Genomic DNA, 22163 nt, shown 5'->3' on the forward strand with positions numbered 1-22163 from the left:
TGTGCCTGTAGCTGCAGCACAGAAGTAGGTGGGGGGGGGGGGTAGGTAAAGACAGGAGGACCTAGGGGCTCACTGGCTAGCCAACCTAGCCCACAACAGTGGACTCCAGATTTACTGAGAGACTCTGTCTCAGAAAATAAGGCAGAGAATAAGAGCAGAAGATAACCAATGTTGACCTCTGGCCTCCTAATGCATATGCACATGTGTATATAAACATGTACACATACAACAAAAAAGTGACCTTCTCAAAACATATATATTTTATATAGTGACTGACATTGCTTTGCCCTGGATCTTTAAATCTGTGGAGATATTTAACCTACATTGTTTTATTTTGAAAACATAATTGAAAGAAATCTAAATAAAAGCAAACTTTTAAAAAGTAATAAAAACTTTTAAAAGTAATAAAAACAAAACGTTAGTACAAAATTGGGCAGAAGCTACAAAGTACAATGGCAGACGAGACAAGGAAAACAAATAGTAATCTGGGAAGATCTGTGTGGGAAAGGGTTTTGAAAGGAAGGAGCCAACACTAGGATGTGCAGCTGATCATCCAGTGTGGCCTTGCCCTTGACAAGCTCGATGGTGAGATGAGAAGAGGGCCCCAGGCCTTCAGCAGCACAGGAGGACGAGCTGCTCCAGTGCCCACCAGATACACGCTGCCCACCAAACCGTGCTGCACAGGCTGTGGCACGCAGACATTTGCCTATGTCTTACCACATTCCCAAGAGAACCACACATTGGCTTTGCATTTAAAGTAAAAAGGTATTTCTGAGACTGAGACCACAGAAATCTGTAAGAGTATCTGCATCATCTGCATCAGTTATCTTTGTCATTTTGCTTAAGAAGAATGTTCTTGTATTTCATTAAATTAATCTGAACATGACTGATATTCCAAGTTTTATCTTCTAGTTGTTCACATTTAGGGACTAAAACAGAATGCATCTCCAACCTTATCCCTGAGGCTCGGGTCATTGAACCACTCCAATAACTTCTTGCCCACTTCCATAGGGCTGGAGAGGAAAGTCCGGTATGTCAACAGGAAGTCTTCTATGAATGTTGGATCCACTACAGAATGCTCTTCCACCAAATGCATGGTCAGCCTCTCTGAGGTGCCCTGCAGCAATAAAAGGTCTAGTTACCACTATGAATGGATCACTGGTACGGCCCCCCCAATTTCAAAGCTTTCACATAAAACATGCTAGGTATTAAGACAGACAAAACCTAGTCGGTGGTCATTTATCCACAAGTAACCAGCACTAGGTATCATGCTCAATGGCAAAGAAAAAAAGGAGGGGAATGAATGAGAACTGAATTTAATGACAACTATGTATTTCACGCCACAATGAAACCCACTGCTCTACATGACAACCTAAAAGATTTAGAAGGAGGAGCAAGTGACCAGTAGAGTTTTCTCCCTCCACCGTTGGAAGGAACGCCTCTGTATCCTACCTTGATGACAATGTGGCCCTTTCTTGTTCCAGTCCGATCAAGTTCTCGGTGCTCCTTCACCATTACAATCTCTCCTTCTTCCTCAACTTTTTGCATGTTCTTTTCTACTTGGTTCAAAATACGGCAGTAATCTTGCTGGGCGATGCAGACAAACTAGAATAAAATATAAGTCACGCGTTAATGATGAAGCACTTGCAAAAGACCTACCTGCCTAATAATTCAGTTTTAATTATTTAATACTGACATTTCCCCCTGTTGTTCTCCTACTTTCTAAATCAATGCAGGAATAAACCTTCATCAGACTTCTCTGCTTTTAATGCATTTCCTCCTTGGTTTTATATATACATACATTAGATTAAAAAAATCTAACAACCTAAAATCTCAAAAGCCCTCTTCCATCCTTTGATCCTTTAGTTAGAAGACAGTGGTAGAGACAATCCTACAGCAAACATGATAAAACAATTACCATTTGGCTTTAGACATTTTGAAAACATTAAATACAAAAATTAGTGGTTTTAGAGATGAAGAAATTCTCTTATCTGTATGCTGGAGTAAATATGTATCTGTGCTAATCGCACACATGGACAAGAATTTTAGTAACTCTTCTGTTTTAACAAGATCACAGATGAAGCTAGGTATTTATTATATTTCATATTGTTACTTACTTGTATTAAAGGTAATCCTTGCTCTTAACAGAAAAAATTAACAGCAGGATGTTATCAAGTAGTTATTATTCCATGGTAATGGTCCATGGCTTCTACACATGCAGGGGTTAGGGGTATGTGTGCATGTGTGTGCACATGGTATGGAAGCCACAGAGGACATGTGTGTTCCTCTATCACTCTTCACCTTATCCCCTTGAGACAAGGTCTCTCAGTGAACCTGGAACTTGCTATTTTTCTGCTAGTCTGGAGGCCAGTGAGCCCCAAGAATCCTCTTGTTTTCAAACCAGTCTCTGATTTTGGGGTTACAGGTACACATGGCCACACCCAACTTTTTACATGGGTGATTGGATACTAGACTTGCTTTGTGTTTGTGTGTGGGTGGGGGGGTTGTCTTACTGGTATTTTGCTTGTAGTTCATGGTTTCAGTTTTTAGGATTTTTAAAAAATTGTTTCTAAAGAGAGGGAAAGAGTTGGAAGATAGATTGCGAGGATCTGGGAGAAGTTGAGAGAGAGAAAAATTATTTTAAATAAAAAAATATAATTTAAAAAAAGCTCAGAATAGAAGCAACAAATCTGAACATAATAAAAACTGTGTTTGACAAACCTATAGCCAATATTATGTTTGATCTCAGAAAGTCAAACATTTCCAATAAAATCACAAACAAGACAATGTTTCCTACTTTCTCTGATTTTATGCAATACACTATTGGAAGCCTTGGCTGAAGCAATAAGACAAGAAAAGCAAATCACGGAACTACAAACAGCAAAGAAAGAAGTCTCTATCTGCAATGATACAATTCTATACATTAAAGGCCTTAAAGAGTCCACTGGAAAACCATTAAACTAATAAACACTTTCAGTAAAGTGGTAGGATACAAAATTAATACACAGAAATGATTAGGCCTTACTTAACCAGTAACAAACTATCTGGAAAAAGAATGAGAGAAACAATTTCATTTCACAAAGCCAAAACCCAACAAATCAAATAACCAAAAACACCAACAAATAACCAAAAGACAGACAGACACACACACACACACACACACACACACACACACAAAATAAAGCAACTTTTAATGAAACCTAACCAAGGATATAAAGATCTCTCTACTGGAATATTTAAAACAAAGAAATGAACTGAAGACACTGAAGATGGAAAGATGCTTCTGGACTAGAAGAATCAGGATTGTGACAATGGCTGTCCAGTAGGTTCAACGCAACTCCAATCAAGATTAAAGTGAAGTTTTCACAGAACTAAAACAGTATTAAAACTCCTATGGGAGACAAGAGGCCACGGCAGCCTGAGCAGTGCTGGAGGTTCGCCTGGTTCCAAGGTGTTCATTACTAAGAATCAAATCCGTACTGTCATGCATCCCATACCTGGCAGTCATCCACCTTGGTCCTCATGACTCCCTTCATGTATTCTTTGTCCATGGTGGGTGAAACACCAAAGCTGTTTCCCATGCACAGAATTTCTGCTTTCCCATCTGGATACGTCACCTCCACAGAACCGTTGAGAATCACTGACCAGGAATCCAGCTGAGCAAAATAAATAAGTAAATAAAAATAGTAAGAAAAAGCAGAAGGTAACACCATGATCACCTGGCTTAAATGCCACCACGGTCCTAAACTAGCCTCTGGGATCTCCTATCTTGAAGAATCTTAACTGTTTATCAAACAAGCAATATATATATATATATATATATATATATATATATATATATATATATATATATATCACACACACACACATGTATGTATGTATGTACGTACGTACGTACGTATGTATGTACGTATGTATGTATGTACGTACGTATGTATGTATGTATGTATGTATGCATGTATGTATATTCACACAATTTTTAGGCCCAGTACAGGGTAAAATCATTTTAAAAAAATTAAGTATTCTCTAAAATGACACATAAAAAATTATCCTATACATCAAAGGAAATGTAAAGAAGATAAAATGGTCATCGTGGCCTCAATATAAACATCATTTTGTTCTGATGAGAAGCAGTGTATTTATGATGTATGGTCAAAAACTAAAAAGCTAATACAAAGTCTTGGGATGGCTGTGTACCTCAGGGTGAAGTGCCTGCTGAGCATGTCAAGAGCCCCAAGTTTGAGCCTCAAGATCAAGCAAAATCAAAATCTCCAGTGGCACTGAATGACATGAGAAATAGAAGGATGGATTTTGGATGCTATGAATAAATGAGTGGCCACCAGTTTCCGTCTATTCAAACTTGTTACTGCTGAGTTCTTAGAAGGAAAAAACAGGAACGTGGGTTTGTCTGGCTGTCACTGATCCTCAGGCTTTCTGAGTGGTGGAAACCCCTGCTGACCTCTTCTCCGTCGTTTAACACAATGGTTCCAGCTCTCTCCACCACAGCGAACACCATCACGGCACAGAGCTCCCGTCTCACCGACATCGTCATGTTGGCAAAGGCAGGCAGCTGGTGCATGAATTCCAGGAGTTGCTCTGAAAGGTAAAACCATAATTTATGTTGAAAACACATCTACAGAAAGAAATACTCCAGGAAGACAGACTCAAGGGCTTCTTCAGAAGGAACAGACTGAAGGGCTTCTCTGCTTTGGGTAGATAATGCCAAGACTGATTAGATTCTATATCTCAAACCCTATGCAGAACGTTTCAGTACATAGGTGGCTCTGTGGTGGGTGGTACGCACAGATTCTGCTGATATAACAATCTTCTGAGAGGTCTCAATATATGTCTTATGGGAAGAATAACTCTTGTCTAGTGAATCTTACTTCTGGAATGGACAGGCATATCTGTGTCAGGCCATACAATTTTTTAAAATCTTGTGAGTAACAACAAAATAAGTCTGCAATAGATGATCCACATCCAATCACATAAAGGCAGAAGTTTCTACACTTAAAAACGCAGTGGCCTTCTGACTTTAAACCCATCGAGGAACAAAGAAGTCATGACCCTCTGCTGTTACATCACAGAATGCCCCATTCTTTCTAGACTGTTCTATGGCTACCACCCCCCTCATCCTAGCAACCACCCAATCTATCCTTTCTGTCCCTTTGCAAAACTTCTCAAGTTTTCTTGCAAAGTTCAGTAAGTATAAGAAAAATGTGAGACAATAAAATTTTTCAGAAACATTCAGAGTTTAAATATATGCTTAGACAATAATGGAAATCAAGCAATACTCCATGTATGACTAGAAAGGAAAGACTATAAAATATGTTTTATTAGTAGGTATTGTTTTTAATGGATTATGTCTTTCTTATTCAGGCCTTACATACACTGGGCAAGTACTCCACTACTGGGCAACATCACCAGTCCTGCTAGAATGATTTTAAACTACCTTGCATGGGTATTTCCATTTGCTTCTTGATAAGATTCCTATCCAAATAATATTTAATAAAACCAATTTGTGAACAGAGGTTAGCATTAAAAAATACAATTAGATAGGAAATGTCTGTATCATATGTAAGAATAAAGGCTAAAGAGAGATAAAAGGTCTAATATCAAATGTATACCATTTCCCAGATTCAGATGAAAAACCAAATTCAGGGGTCGGAGAGAGAGTTAAGAGCTAAAAGCATATACTGCTCTTGCAAAGGGCCTGAGCTCAAGTCTCAGCACCCACGTCACAAAAGCCACAACCACTAAAGAACTAGTACCTAAAAGGCATGGTTTGTAGAACAAAACCAACTACGATAAATAGATAAATACATTTTTTTCAAAATAACTGAGACAAGGGTACACATTCTGAGATCTTTGGGAGCCCAAAGGGAAATTGTTTTCTTTTTGCAGTTGTTAAAAAACATCAGTAATTTCATCAACTTTAACTTAAATGCTCATTTGTGCATGTGAGTGCCCACATCAGCTCTGTCACTTCGCTGCTGAGTAATGTTATATAAAGGTTAGCCAGCGCAGAGAGGCTCGCATTAGAAAGCAAGCCAGCCAGCTTTGTGTTTATTTGTAGGACTATGAAGAGCTCCTGCTTTCTAGGAATTCTCAGAGAGGCTTTTCAGATAAAAAAACAAGTCCTACATTTCTAGGAACAATAGACATACTGTGCATACTTTAAAAATTTCTCACAACCATTCTAAAATTAACTCATTAAAAGGAGAAGATGCACCAGTTAGTTTATAAAAAGGAGGCCTTCAAACTGATGCTTTTATGAGCACTATTTAAGCTTTTATAATGTCCATGGAAACCACTCTAAAATAAGATGGTATGTTGAATATATAGACTTTTACTAAAAACAATAATAGATGGGTTTGTTTTTAATGCTGGCCTAGAACAGGAATAGTAGCCATTGGAAATAGATGATATGTCTGACCCAAGGGAACTAAACTCCATGACCACCATTCCCGACACAACCTTCTGCCTCCTTATGTGGAGGTTACCTCCAAGTACAACCATTCCCTTCAGCAGAGAGTGGGGCATCTGAGACCAGGTAGACAAATTTCACATGTCTAGCAAACCTAAACTCAGCTTCACCAGGATCCTTCTCCAGAGTTATGGATGCTGTAAGAACTGTTGGGGGAGGTGACTGGCAGCTAAACTGAAGAAAGAAACTGAAGAAAGGAGTCTCTACCATGTCCAACTTCCTGGGATGCAGCTCTCCTTAGTTGTTACCCACGTTGTGGTAGACTTTGGTGCAAGCATTTCTTTGGTCTGTCTCCTGTTCCCTACCTGGGGTGAGTAGACACATGTCATCTCCCCAGGAAATGTGTGTCTCACAATACTCTGTCAGCCTCGCCCTGCTCCATTTCCCTCACAGAGCCCATGCTATCCATCATATCACCCCTGCCCCACAGTACTTGTTCTGCTGCACACTGTAGCTTCCCTTGCCTAGAGCAGGACAGGGTCCCATCTCCCTTCTTCACTCTGAGCTGCCAAGAACTAGAAGGTGCCCTATCACAGGAGCTAACTGAATTAATGATTGCCAGCACATGCTTTTCATCTCTAAATAGTCTGCAGTTCCAGCAAATGACTTTCACTAGACACATGTAATCCAAAGGACTGGTTTTTTATTTTCCACCGTATGTATACAGCTTAAATTGCCAGTTTTCCCACAAGTGTGTTTGCATACATTAAAACACAGGCAACAAGTTACTCGCACCTTCCCATGTGTAATCTCACTGAGTTGAGTTCATTGAATTCTTCTTTAAACATGAACTGGCTTAAAGAGTTAGTGAAGGGGCATAATACACAAATCGCCTGGGACTGGCAGAGGTACTTACAGACCAGATCCTAGAACTGATTGGGAAATGACCGTAGTCATCACCTAGTATCTTATGCAAAAAAGCCAGAGTTGGATATGTATTCAAATGCAACGCTATTATTAAGGAAACAAGTCTTGCTCCTATTAAAAGGGAGGCATGAAGCCCCCTAATGATTTTAACTCTGAGGTGCTCTTAAGGGCTCAACTGGCAGAAATTGGTCTTAGGGTTTCTCTGGCTGGAGGCAGAAGTTGACGCAGAGGCCATGGAGGAACACTGCTTGCTGGCTTGCTCCCATGGCTTCTTAGCCTGCTTTCTCTACAGTTCAGGAACACCAGCAGAGTTAACCCCACACAATCACTAAGCTCTGAATACTCAATGACTTTCTAGTACAATGGTCCAAACTCTTACCACAGTGCTCAGGTCTGCCATAGAAATACCCCAATCCTGGTACCAACTTCTGTCAGGGGTTTTTACTTCACCTTACAACTTTCAGGTCTTGGTCCTTCACTGAAAGAAGTCAGGCCAGGCACCCAGAGGCCTGACTGAAGAGAAGAGAAGCCATGGAAGAATGCTGCTTACTAGCTTGCTTCCCAAGGTTTACTCCACTTACTTTTCTTCTTTCATTTTATTCATTCTCTCATAGATTATATTCTGAAGGCAAGTCCCCTCACCCATCTCTGCCCAACTCTCCCTTTCCTCCAAACTGCCCCCTCCTTCACCTCCTCTCAGAAAAGAGCAGGACTTCCAGGGACATCAACCAAACATAGTATAACTAGCTACAGTAAGTCTAGGCACATATTCTGACATCAAATTAGCCTGCTTTCTTATAGATCCTATGACCACCACCCAGGGGGGCACTGTCTGCAGTGGGCTGAGCCCTCTGACATCAATCACTTGCCTACAGGCTGATCTTATGGATGAATTTTCTTAGTTACAATTGCCTCCTCCCAAATAAGTCCAGATTGTGTCAAGTGAATGAAGAAAACAACAACAAAACCAACCAGCACATTATTTATAGCCCCTTAACTTAAGAGGCTGAAGCAGAATAGTAGGTTTGATGTCAGTGAGGGCCATAAGAAAACCTGCCTAAAGCAAAACAAGCAAGTAAACAAATCCCGCAGCGGCAGCGGCAGCGGCTGGCAGCGGCAGCGCCACCGCCACCGCCACCGCCACCGCCACCGCCACCACAGAAAAAAAACTTTATAGACTGGATAGAGAAAAAAGTCTCAACTCACTACCTCAGCTTTGCTATTTTCTTCCTCCTACATAAGCATAAGTCAATCACTTATAGGATTGTTACAGTTACCATTTTGTCAAGTAATATGTAAATAATGTTTCCTCACGGAATAATGCTTGTAAGAAAATCACTGAAAGTAATACTGAGTTTAAGGCTACTTTTAACTTCCTTAGAAGGGGTCAGAAATTAAGCTAAGATGAATGTTATGTGAATGGGTTATATTAGAAGTTTCACTTCCCACCTCCCCCAAAATAAGAAGTTTCACTTTCAGTATTATTTGTAGATACTAGCTGAGTACGACAAATGTTTTCCAAGAAGAATTTTGCAACCACTATTCATACTCAGGGATTCTGAGAAGCCAGGCTTTACAAACCTTCCAGACTCAGGCCGTATTACATCCCTGCTTACCTCTCAGTATTTCTGCCTGCTTAAAGGTGCAGCCTCGGGCACTTACCGATGTCATCGTCAGTCCTGTCTATCGGGTCCTTCTCCAGGCAGTCCCTCACGATGTCCCTGCTCATCAGAGGGTCTGATGCTCTCTCGATGTCTTCCTCATCGTCGTCATCTTCAGAGTCAACTGCTGTCTCTGGCAGTCCACTCAGGTCCATGTCACCAGCCTCGCTCTCCGTGGCCTTAAAGCAGACGCAAAAGCAGACTTTAGGAACCATTGGAAGAGAGTCAACTTTTGAGGCACCCAAGCTAAGAACAAGTATGGCTCACCATAATTGGGAGTATTTACTTTTCTACAGTTGAGAGCCAGCATCCAACAAGAAGCTAAGCCCAACGTGACAGGAAGCTCAGAAGATGAATGTTTCCTATTAAAATTATGGACAAAATAATCTTTGCCTCAGAAATTAGGATTTATTATAAGAAATGCAGAGAAAAGTGTGAAGTGAAAAAGACAGTATTTGTTTTCACTGTTTATAAAAGCGATGACTTATACTAAGAGTTTAATGATTTACTATTTGGATTGATCCCTTTTCCAGGAGGTTTGCCCCAGTTGGTCTTCTTGAAAGAAGGAGCCACAAACTAAAGGTAGCTTGTTAACCACATACACCAAACACAACTCTCTGGATTATTCCAATGGCCACTTGAATTGTAAACCACTTAATAGGGCAGAAGGGTGTGTGTGTGTGTGTGTGTGTGTGTGTGTGTGTGTGTGTACACCCATATAGAGAAGGATATATACATATTGTATATTTAACACACACACACACACACACACACACACACACACTCTGGAAAGCAATCCGTAAGTCTCTATCACGATTTCTCTGGAGTAGTAGTTTTAATTGCATTTTCATTTTGGGGTATAGATTCTGAACAAAAGTAAGTATACTATAAAAAAAAGTCTAAGAGGCAGATAACTGAAAACAGAAAATCTAATATTGTAAGCTGAGGTAGTTAGCCTGTAATCTGTGGAGTTGAGACTTTCTTCTTTCTATCTAGTCTATAAAGTTTTTTTCGGTGGTTGTGGGGGGGGGTGGTGATGCAGTGAGATTTGTGAAGCCTCCTAAACAAGGGTCTTGACACCTCCAACCACCGTAAGCAGAGTTCTTCTGCAGAAGAGTCTACCTGTCACCTAGAATAGGAATTTATTCAAAAATGCTATGTAAAGTTAGAACTCAGCAAGTCTCCTATGGGTCCCATGACACCAAGTCTCCTGTGTGTCCCATGGGGAAGGAGAAGGCTGGGAATGCTGCTGCATGCCAATAGTGTGGTCACAGAAGGCAAGCCAATTAATGTTACCCCCAGCCCAACTTCAGAAACTCAGCCCAAGACAATCCTTATGATTGTTTTCTTTGCAGTTCCCCTTCTCACTGAAGATTAGAGTCACTGCTGTGTCATTTCTAAGATACCACCAGCCTCAGCACTCCATGAAGGGGCACTGTGAGGAAAGAAATGGAAACCAACAAAAGGCCTGTCTTTTAAATGATAATTTATGTGACTAGAGGTTATATGTTAACTTAAAACAGATATTAAATATGTTATATTTAAGATTTTAATATGTTAAAATATTAAATATGGTTCACAGTGAAGAAATCATCATTTAGATGAAGTATCTTTAGACTTTTCGTTGTTCTGGTTCACTTCTTCCTGCAGGTCCTGGGATATGCCCAGCATGCCAGGTGGGTGTCTGCTCCTGAGCTACAGGATCAGTCCTCCCTCATCCTTCTTTTCAAAGTCTGGTCATGTCTTTGTTTACTCTTATTTTTGACTGGGCTCTTGGCAATCTGTTCCTGAAGTTTTGAAACATATTCTGCAGTCTTCTTGTTTTTCTTAGTGACCTGTTTCTTTGGATCAATATGTCACCATTTGTGTGCTACAGGACATGTGGACTGACATGTGCTAAATCTTGTTTGTTCTAGCCCTGGGCTTCTTACCATCTTTAAGGGATTTCTGACATGTTGGTAGACATCATCTTCTTTATAGAGATTGAAGAGCTTTTGGATTCTGCAGACTATTTTGGGTCCTACTGCCAAGGCAGTATCTGTTAGTTCAGGAATATCCTACCCCACCCAATTTAAGAATAAAATAAACAAGAAGTCTTAGATTGGAAGCCACAATGATCCTGAACCGACTCCCTGTCTCTAGTTCTCTATTAAAAAAAAAGTGCCCCTTACTCAATAGCAAGTACACGTAGCCATAGGTAGGTGACAGCTTGCTTCAGAGGAAAGCCTTGTCTTTTGTTTCCACCACTAATTCAGATCATATAATCTTCCACTCTTCATCCACAGCATCGGCGGGGCCATGTGCCACAGTATGAACTATCAAGTATGCATTCATCATTGTCCACTTCAATAAGTTTCTGACAGCTCATAGCAGGGAGGGAGAAATTCAGTTTAATCCAGACAAAGTAAACCTCAGAAAGGAGCCTTCTTTAGTTGTCTATCACACATGGAGACCCTAAATACTGAATGGATCTCTCTCTGCAGCACAAAGCTTCCACCTCACCTCAGTGTTCACTATGTCTATGTGTGACCCATTCTTAAAGAAATGACATTAAATGATCCAGACAGTTGGAGGACTGTTTTTATTTAGAATAAACAACCTATTTAATTTTTAAACAGACTAAAACTCCCTAATAATACTTGTATGAAGAATGCAAGTAAGCAATCTCATAAATTCACTCTTTTCAGAATGTCATACTTAAACAGAAATAAGAGAAAATTAGGAGGCTGAGCTAGGTTATCGAGTACAGACTGGTTTCCCTACTCCAACAGAGGTTCAGTGGCTCCAATCTCCATCACCACCAGCAACTTTAGCCAGCTCACTGAGTCTCCAGGAGCACTGGTTTTAAAATGTGTCACTGAGAGCTGTGCCTTCTTACAACCCACCGGATGATCAGTAATCTAGTCCTCCAGGGCACACATTTTCACCCTTTTTAAACAAAATTCTACCTCCCGCATATAAGCCAAGAGCTCTGCACACAATGCACACTTGCACAATTACACAAGGAAAAACCAGCTAAGTCTAATTTCTGTTAAATATCTATTCCCTTAAATGCTTATACATTTTTTTCTTACAAAATTATTGTGCCCATTACATTCTAGCAGGACAGTTAAGAAAACAAATAAAAAAAAATTAACACCCCCCCCACTCCGCCTTTTATATTAGGTACAAAGTCTTGTTATGTGTTGCTGGCTAGTCTCAAACTTGTGGGTTCAGATTCAAACTCCCGCTTCAGCCTCTAGAATGCTGGGATTACAGGCCTGTGCTACCAGTCTCAACAATAAAAAAAAGTGATTCCATAGTGAATGAGTCCCATAGGTCTAGCACTAAATTTTATATTTGTAATAAAATCTTCAAAACAGTTCAAATTAGTGTTATATGCAGAAACATACACACATATACACATTTATCCAAAAAGCATAATCAATTACCCAATAAATACACAAAGGAATGATCAACATCCTCAATTATTAGAAAAAAATGCAAATAAAAATCATCATGATATATAATCTCATATCTACTAGGATTATTATAATTTATATATATGTATATATATATATATGTGTATGTATTTAAATATATATAATACATGCATATACATATGTATTACTTAAGTATATATATATATATATATACATACACACACACACATATTTAACTACATATATGTACTTAAATACTTATGAATATGTATTTAAGTAGAATACTGGTTATTTTTCTAATTTCTTCCAAGCTACACTTACCCTAAGCTTACTACAGGCCTTTCACTGCTACTCTAAACTCACAGATACTTCATATTTAAAAGTTAGTCTGTGTATCTGTTTAAAAAAGAAAGAAGAAGGCTTACATCCTCCTAAGTACTTAAGTCTAATATCAACTTTCCCGCTCATTAATATTTAAAAAATTAATGTTCTCTTAAATAGTATCAGATTGGTGAATATAACATGGTCCATTTTTTAAAAATTTATTAAATGTTGTATTGTTATGAACAGATACACAACAAATTTACTTGCATTTTTAAATGAAACCAAGGGAAAAGAACAAATGAGGACTTTTAAAGACTTTATCTGTATGTGCTCACAAGTACATGAACACTTGTGAGGTTGTATGTACACACAGAAGCCAGAAGAGGGCATCAGGTCCCTTGAAGCTGGGGCTACAGGTATTTACTGGATACCCAGCTTGTTACCTGGGTACAGGGATCTGAATCAATTACCTCATGATTGAGTATCAAGTGACCTCAACCACTAAGCCATCTCTCCCATCCCCAAACAGAAGCAGACACTGCAGAGCTGCCCTGAGCAGAAATAAGGAGCTCTGGGATGGGCAACAAATATGCATGGGAGATGAGTTCCTCCCCACCTCAGCATCTTTGCTGATATTTGAAATAACCTCTTACAGAATGAAGAGCAAAGGAAACTTAATGAGTCAGAGCAATTCCGAAAGACATGTTTTAGAGAAACAGAGATATTTCTTTTCTTTTTCCGATTTAGAGGGAAAAAGGCCTATTTTAATTTATATATTTTATTTTATGTGTATGGGTGTTTTGCCTGTATGTGTGTCTGTGTACCACGTATATATGCCTGGTGCCCACGGAGGCCAGAAGTGTCAGATGCCTTCGAACTGGAGTTTCACAGTTGGGAGCCACTATGCAGATGCTGGGAATCAAAGCTGGATCCCCCGGAAGGACTGCACGTGGGCTTAACTGCTGAGTCCTCGCTCCAGCCCAGACATTACAATTCTTATTGTAACTAATAAATTCTCAAACACTCAGGAACTTACAACGGCATGTGTCACTAACAAACCATTTTATTGTTTAAAATACAAAACAACGTATCAGTGTCTCTATAAGACCATTAAATTATGGAGAAATTTGTGCTTAATATGCTATCTTTAAAAAGAAAATTTATTTCGTAAATCTATTAAATTTAAAATTGGAGTTTCCTATACACAGAATTGTAATTATTCATTTATTTTTAGTAATTAAAAAAGAAAAAAAATTGCCTGGACATAGCAATGATTCTGAGTATTTATTTTTAAGAGAGGTACTTTTTATTGTCATCTAATTAATTTTAATGTCACCATTATTAAGGAACCAAGCAAGATATTCTGTAAAGTGAGCATAATATTCCTCCTGCATGAAATCATAAAACACAGTATTAATGGAATGTGCATGACGTTTCCAAAATGATCTGCGTAAAAGCAAAAAAAAAATTTTGCTTTGAGAAATATTTCTGATGAAGTAGGGAGGTGATTCAGTGGTTAAGAATGCTTGCTATGCTTCCAAAGGGCCTGAATTTTATTTCCAGTACTCCCCCCCCCAAAAAAAAAAAAAAAAAAACCCAAAAAACAAAAAAAAGGCAGTTCACCACCTCCTGTAATTCTAGTTCCAGGGACTCTAGTGGTCTAGTGTTTTCTGGTCTCTGCATATATAAGCACCTGCATATATATGTGCACGTGCACACACACAAAGACACAAGGGGAGGCAGGGAAGGAGATGAATAGGGAGAGAGACAGAAAGATAGAGAGATGGGGAAGGGGAGGAGGAGGGGGAGGGAGGTGGAAGGAGGGAGAGACAAGGAGAGGGGGAGAGGGGGAGAGGGGAAGAAGGGAAGAGGGGGAGAATATGACTGTATGAGAGAAACAATAGCCACAATCAAAATCTTTTAAATCCCACAGCTTTTCCAGCTACCTGAAGCATGAGAATTTATTTTAGGGCTGGTGAGACAGTTTAGCAGACTAAGACATTTGTCACCAAGCTTGATGACCTGAGTTGGATCCCAGAGGAGAGAATCAGCCGCAAGTTGTCCTGTAAATTCCACATGTACATGTGCAGGTATGTACCCAATAAACACACAAATGTATTTTAAACATTTAATAAAATATGTTAATTTAAAAGCAATTCAATGACTTGATCTTAATTAATACTTTGCTTTGTCATATTCAATACAGATTTTAATAAGAAAATTTTACTGTGAACCAACATTCCTAGAAAAGAACAGCTTGCACTGAAGCTTTTGCAAGCTGACGGAACTGATCAGAACTTCAATGATAGAGATGTTGAAATGTTGCAAGTCCAGAGTCAAAGGATCTCAGCTTTACACTTTAGCTCCCTAGTAGCCAACTGTTACTCGCCTCTGTATGCAACCTGACATCTTTTTGCCTGTTAGGTAAATCCTTTGGAATCCAGAAACAGAACACTAGCTCCCAACAACTAAAAAGCTAAGTATGCATCTTAGACCTTCCTAGTTAGGGTTACTACAGCTGTGAAGAAAAACCATGACCAAAAGCAACTTCCAGAGGAAAGGGAGGAAGGGTTTATTTTGCTTATACTTGCATATCATAGTTCATCACTAAAAGGAAGTCAGAATATGCATTCATGAAGGATAGGAATCTAGAGGCAGGGGCTGACCCAGAGGCCATGGAGGAGTGCTATTTATTGGCTTGCACAGCCTATTTTCTTACAGAATCCAGGACCAAGAGCCCAGGGGTGTCCCAACTCAAAATGGGCTGGGCCTCCCCTTCAATCACTAATTAAGACAGTGCCCTTCAGCTTTGCCTGACTACAGCACTATCTGATACGTGTATTTTCTCAATTGGAATTCCCTCCTCTCAGATGACATTAGCTTGTGTTAAGTTGATATAAGACTTTCCAGGACAGGGCTACAGACAAGATTTCCAGGGATCCATACAGCAACACAGGTCCTTTTTCTGAAACCTGCCTACCTCCTGTTTCCACCAATGTTTAAAAACAGTCTTGATTTTCTTTATTCTGTTACTGTATGACCTCATGAGATTATTACAATACTGGAACATAGATTTGAGGTAACCTGAGTCTGTTTCTGGCTGATGGTCACTTATATCTGGCTCTAACACAATCTCTTATTCCCTTTAGGTGAGAGCTGATTTCATGTCAGCAGTTACAGTACTCAATTTGGAGCCTCCAAAACAATGTTTTCACAGGAGGAAATCACCCCACCAGGAGCCAGGGACCAATACGGCAACACAGGTCCTTAGTGTCCAAGATGTACAGTTTTACCTTCTAGGGTGATTTTGGAGTGTTTCTTTCTGGGAGTCTGGCTTTCCTAGGTTTGGCTGAGAGGCCATCTGTTTATACCGATTACTTAGGATCCTATTGGGTAAGGACTGCTTTGAAAGCCTCTGGTTTAAGGTATCCATTTGTGTTTCTTTGCTCTCTTTGAAAGCATTTGATGTATTAACTTGATTTAAGGAAGTATTTCTCCTTTTTGTGGCTGTCATAAGACACTCTGACCAAAAGCAACTTGGGGAGTAAAAGGTTTTTAGCTTATACCTTCAGTTCATGGTCCATCACTGAAGGAAGTCAGAACATGACCTCAAAGCAGATGCCATGGAGGAAGGCTGCTTGCAGCTCTTAACTGCCTAGCTTTTTTTATACAACTGAGAGCCATTTGGCCAAGGAATGGTCCTGAGTCCTCTGCATCAATTAGAAACCAAGACAATCCTTCACAGACATGCCCACAGACCACTCTGAAAGAGACAGTTACTCAATTAACACTCAAATATAAGCTGTGTAAGCTTGAAGTTAATTCTAACTAGGACAGAGAAGGCAGAAGCATTTGGAGAAAAACAGATTTTTTTCTTTTGGTACTACACCTGATTTTATATTTATCAAGTATGTTAATTCAAATTGCAAATATTAAAAAAAATGGAAAAGTCTAAAAGTAACTTGGGTTTTATATTTTTATATTTATATATTTTATAGGGGAACATTTACTATCTGTAACCCATTTTATTATGTGCACTTAACTGTTAATCCTAGGCAAAAAAAATAATTTAATAATCATAATTGGACAGCCCAGTTTATATAGTACGACTGGGTAATCTGAATCTCGTATTCCCAGGCGATAGTCACTCATATTTGGCCTCTAAAATAAACTACTTTTGAAGAAAAAGGGTTTTGTTATGTTGCCATGACCATAAAATGATAATTTTGCAGCTTTTTAGTTGAATCATATGCCAACTTATATACCAACTGTCCACAGACGAATGAATGAAACATTCAGAGTACCAAGAACCAGCTCCATCATAACCAATCTAACATTCTGCCAACTGGTAACAGTGCAGTGGTAGAGCTGCTTCCAAAAACACACAGTGTGGCAAAGTCTGTGAAACATAAACAATGCCTCATGCACAGAACATGCATGCATAATAAGTGCACATATGTCTACTTTATAGGTCTTATCTCTTAAGAATTTCTGAATTCTATGAAGCAGATGAGAATGAAAAGCCCTTCATACCTGGTAAATGTCAGAAAGACTGCTGCTTCCAGAGTCACTGGTGATGCTACATCCTGAATGGCTGGAGGAAACGTGGGTCACCTGTGGGTGCAGGCTGTCAGTGAGGTGCAGTTTTGTGAAGTCTGCAGGGAGCTGTGGAAGTAGCAGAAAAGAAATGGGGCTTATAATTTGTATCAAGAACTTCAAGAAGACATGTTTTAGAACTATGATACTATACCCTGCTGCAAAGCATTGAGCCAAAACTTATTATTAGAAAAGGCCTTTCCCTTTACAACTTCAAAACTTTTCAGTATTGTCCTATTAACCCAAATCACCAACTGTAAAAGTTTACAAGCATGTGATGAATCTCAATGGTATTACATTACATGTCTAAATAGGTGGGTTAAATGGTTAAGACACATGTACGAGCATTTAATATGGAAAACTACAATTCTCAAGTAAAAAAATAAATGGACAAATCACTATAGTTCTATCTGTTAGCAATCGCCAACCAATACAACTTTGTAGCAACAATTTAAATAGCTAAGGAAACAGACTTCTAGTTCATTCATGCTAAAAAAAAAAATGTTTAAAAGCTTTTTTTTTTTTTTTACAAAAAGCAAGCATCATGTTTCCATGATACTGCATTATATGAAAAGAGATAAAACACCTTCTAAGAAATTAGATTTAATAGTTTACAGACAACACTCACCTATATGTGCATGCGTGCACAATTCTCTTTACTTGTTCTTGTCCTCATAGAAACCACCTTTTGAACAGATCTCACCCTACATCCCTCACGTGTTTCTAACTCACGAGAGAAAGCACTGCTTGCTCATCAACTGTGTACTGACCCCTTCTGTCTCACAATGTGTCACTCAATTAGTGAGCCAAGGAAAATTCTGCCAGGTCTAGAATCTTGCACTCTTATCAGGAATTTCTCCCCTTCTCTTTCCTTCCCCACTCCTTTTCTCTTTGAGACAGAGTCTCACTATGCAGACCAGGCTAGCCTGGAACTCGAAAACATCCTCGGGCCTCTACACAACTAAAAGTTGTAACCAAGATGGCTAATTCTTTTTGAATTGATAAAAAAAATAACCCAACATTTGTGTACAATATACCAATAGCATTGATCAGTAATGCATTAGAAAAACATACCAAGATGGCTAATTCTTTTGAATTAATAAAAGGACACGAGATTTATGCCAGTAGCATCGGCTCGTAAGTCATGCATTAGAAAACACACTCTAGCTGGTATTGTAAGACACCAATAATATCCTTTCTTTGCTGCTGCATTCTGACCCTAAATAGCTTCTAAGGGCTTGCCTTAGAAACTTTCCAGTCACTCCCTGGACTCTCATCCCCTCTCCAAAAATGTGATGCTATCATTAGATACGTTACAATTAGATGCCAAAAAAAGAGAACATTCCCAAGACAAAAATCTCCTATGTTCATAGAAATCAGAGAAGTAGTGAATAAAATAATCACAAACATTAATTCCCCCAAGTGTAATCACTGAAGATGTTGTGAAATATATACGACTTAGGAAAATAACGGTTTCTTTATAGATACTAGACAGGTGCATAAGCACTTCTATAGTCAAAATCATGCCATAACTACAAAATAGTAACTGAAATCTAGTGATTGTCACTATAGACATGATTCAGACTGACATGTACCACATGAAAATGTAAAGATTAACAACATCAAATAAAGTTACAACTATCTAGTGAATTTTTCTTCACTAAATGATTATACAAGAATGTCAGGACTCCTCTCCCTGGACATCCTCCCCATCTGTCACTATGCAGAGAAGCCTGGAAGTGGTCAGAGCTCAATTCTTCACAGGAGAGACCTGTCCAGCTTGTATATGCTACCATGGCTCACCTATGTCTGCCCATCTTCTTGGTACATAGCTAAATGGCTCCCTAAGTCCAGAACAATAGTCTGGGGCCTAAGAGACAAACAGTTTTGCTCTCAGCAATTCAGTTCCATTTAACAAGCACTTACTGCTTCCCTATGCTTAAAGATGCTCAGCCAGGAGCGGGAACTACAAGGGTGAAGAAGACTTCTCCAGTCAGACTGCACCTCTGCTAATGCAGAATCACTGAGACAAGTGTTAATGAGCAGTGGAAAAAGAAATTAAACTTATTTTTTGAAATGTGTTCTTTTTAATTGCTGAAGATCAAGCTCAGGGCTGTACAATGTTAGGCACGATCTCTCTTCCACTACTGATCTATGCCCCCAGTCCCCACACCAGTGTTAAGTCCTTCCCCACCATCTGTGTTCTGTGGAAGAGAGCACAAAAGAATGATGCACTAAACAGAGTAAATGGTAATTAAATATTTCCTTACGTTAGACACAGAAATACAGATGCTGTTTAGGAAACTTAAAATCTTTTGCCATAAATGAGAGTAACAACACAATTTTAAATCTTGTTGAGTATAAGTTTCGATCAAGGTCATAGAAAGGCAAATGTTACATACACATGGTGTCCCTGTGAGGCACAGTGGGATGTGTATTGGTGTGGTCCTATCATGCCTGATGGAAAAGCAGCCAGAGGCTGCTGGGAGTGTTCTTTAGAATCAAAGGAAACAACAAACTGTGGGTGGGTGTTGGGAGGACTGAGGCTGACAGCAAAAGACCAGGCTCCAACCAGGCTTCCATAACAGAGAACCCTGGAACCCCAGGGAGATTCACTGGGGGTCTAAACTAACATCTCTAAAATGGCACACTCTCACAGAAAGATTCAATACTTTGTTCTGCTCCCAGCTTAACCCAGTGCTGACTTGTACTGTTTGTGCATTGTGTAATAAAATTCCATATTAAAATGGTATCAGGAATGGTCTCATGACTTCAGCTGTAAGTCTGAAGTTCTGACGGGGGGTCAGTGGGGGGTGGAGAGTTATGAACCTGAGACTGTACACATTAACTATCTGACCAATACAAAGAAAGAAAGAAAACATTAACCTATTTTAAGCATTCTGATATTTAAGTTTAATTATTTGTTTATGCAGATAGATAGATAGATAGATAGATAGATAGATAGATAGATAGATAGATAGATAGATAGATGGCTATGTCTGTACTACAGCATACTGTGGAAGTTAGTGAGAAATTTCTATCAGTTGGCTCTCTTCTTCCACCATCAGATTGGAATCAAACACCTTTACCCAGTGAGCCATCTCACTGGCCCAGCATTTCAATCATAACACCAATATACTTACTAGAAATTAATTAGTAAGACAAGTCAAAGGAATCTGTTATATACTACACATATATTACAGTGATTATATATGAATATATTACCGCTCAAATTTTTCATGGATCAAGAATCCTATAATCCTAAAAATAAATATATTACTGTAGATCAAAATTTTGTTTTGTTTTGTTTTGTTTGAGACAAGGTCTCACTATGTAGTTCTGGAGTCCTGGAACTCACTACATACAACAAGTTGGCCTTGAACTCACAGAAATTCTTATCATACTAGATCAGGGCTCCTGGTCCACAAGGACAGTGACTGCAGATTTCTGTAGGACTTTTCTGTCATCCTCACTGTTTGGAAGTTTGGTGGGTTTTGGTTTTCTTTTTCTGTTTTGTTTCGAGACAGGGTCACGCTATAAAGCCCTGGCTGGCCTAGAACTGATTCTCCTGCTTCTACCTGTGTGTCCTGGGATTATAGGAATGCACAATCACATTCTGTTTAGACCACATTTTTATAATCCACCATGAGATGAATAACTGGACCATAGTTTAACCACCAACATGGCTAAATAAATAAAAAACAAGAATTCTTATACCAGAGGCTGGAGAAATGGCACAATGGTTAAGAGCACTGGCCTCCTTTCCAGGGGGCCTGGGTGTGAGTCCCAGCACCAACATGGTGGCTCACAACCTGTTGTAACTATAGTTCCAGAGGATCCCAGTGCTTTCTTTTGACCTCCACAGGCAAAAGGCATGTGCATGGTGCACATACATAATATGCAGGCAAAACACCCATACACATTTAAAAAATAATATTTAAACCAGAAATATAATACATATGTTTAAATCAGATAATCTTAACCTTAGGTTTATATTCAATATAGAAATAATGTCAATTAAATAAATACAAACCTAAAACAAATCATAGTTGCATGAAATTTAGGTACCCTCTGTGTAATAGTACCATATATGTATATGCACCATGCACATGCCTTGTGCCTGTGGAGGTCAGAAGAAGGCACTGGATCCACTGGAACTATCATTACAGCAGGTTGTGAGCCACCATGTTGGTGCTGGGACTCATTTTATTAAGAACAAACAGGAACACTGCCATAGCTAGCTAAAAAGGGCTCTACAGGACTTAAACCTTATACATCAGTAGGTATACTGTATCATCACTGATTTGTTAATTTAATAGCTGGCATTTATAAAGTTACTAGTTAATAACCTCTACTGAGAACATATATAATGAGCAGGAATATGCTGGTTTTGAAACATCACTACGACCCTGCCGAAGTGGTAGAATTCCTAAAGCTGGCGACAGTAGGCCGCCTTCCTTCCCCTTCCTGTTCTCTGTGGAGAAACCCTGTGTGGTGATTAGCTGAGCGACTATACCTCAGACCCACAGTCCAGCTGGGAAACATTTTGGGGGGCTTCTATTAACAGATATGAGCTTCATGCTCCATAGTGCAGATCACATCTTAGGACGAATTCAAAATATATCAACTCAATTTTATTTGACCAATATTTTCTGAACTAACTTTAGAACTACTTTGTTCCAAGCAATAGAGCAGGCAAGACTTGGGACACAGCTGGGATCTATCAAGCCTTCTCAAGAGCTTACCCTGAGTGAGACAAAGTCAGGTAAATCAATCGTCAGTGACTAAAGACTAGTTTCTTATCAA

General features: G+C 39.2%; 1 protein-coding gene across 8 annotated transcripts in view; it reads right to left on the bottom strand.

The window, feature by feature from the left end:
• Positions 1 to 22163, bottom strand: part of Rapgef2 (Rap guanine nucleotide exchange factor 2) — a 224518-nt gene that overhangs the window by 32631 nt on the left and 169724 nt on the right. For all 8 annotated transcript variants that reach the window (XM_076932542.1, XM_076932543.1, XM_034500567.2 and 5 more), the window contains 6 exons: positions 17295 to 17426; positions 9017 to 9194; positions 4460 to 4596; positions 3498 to 3656; positions 1453 to 1605; positions 953 to 1117 (listed from right to left, as the gene is read on the bottom strand). In XM_076932542.1, coding sequence (XP_076788657.1) covers positions 953 to 1117; positions 1453 to 1605; positions 3498 to 3656; positions 4460 to 4596; positions 9017 to 9194; positions 17295 to 17426 — 924 coding nt within the window. The remainder of the gene's footprint in view (positions 1 to 952; positions 1118 to 1452; positions 1606 to 3497; positions 3657 to 4459; positions 4597 to 9016; positions 9195 to 17294; positions 17427 to 22163) is intronic.

This window comes from Arvicanthis niloticus, chromosome 4 (genome assembly GCF_011762505.2).
Source record: "Arvicanthis niloticus isolate mArvNil1 chromosome 4, mArvNil1.pat.X, whole genome shotgun sequence".
NCBI classification, from domain to species: domain Eukaryota; kingdom Metazoa; phylum Chordata; class Mammalia; order Rodentia; family Muridae; genus Arvicanthis; species Arvicanthis niloticus.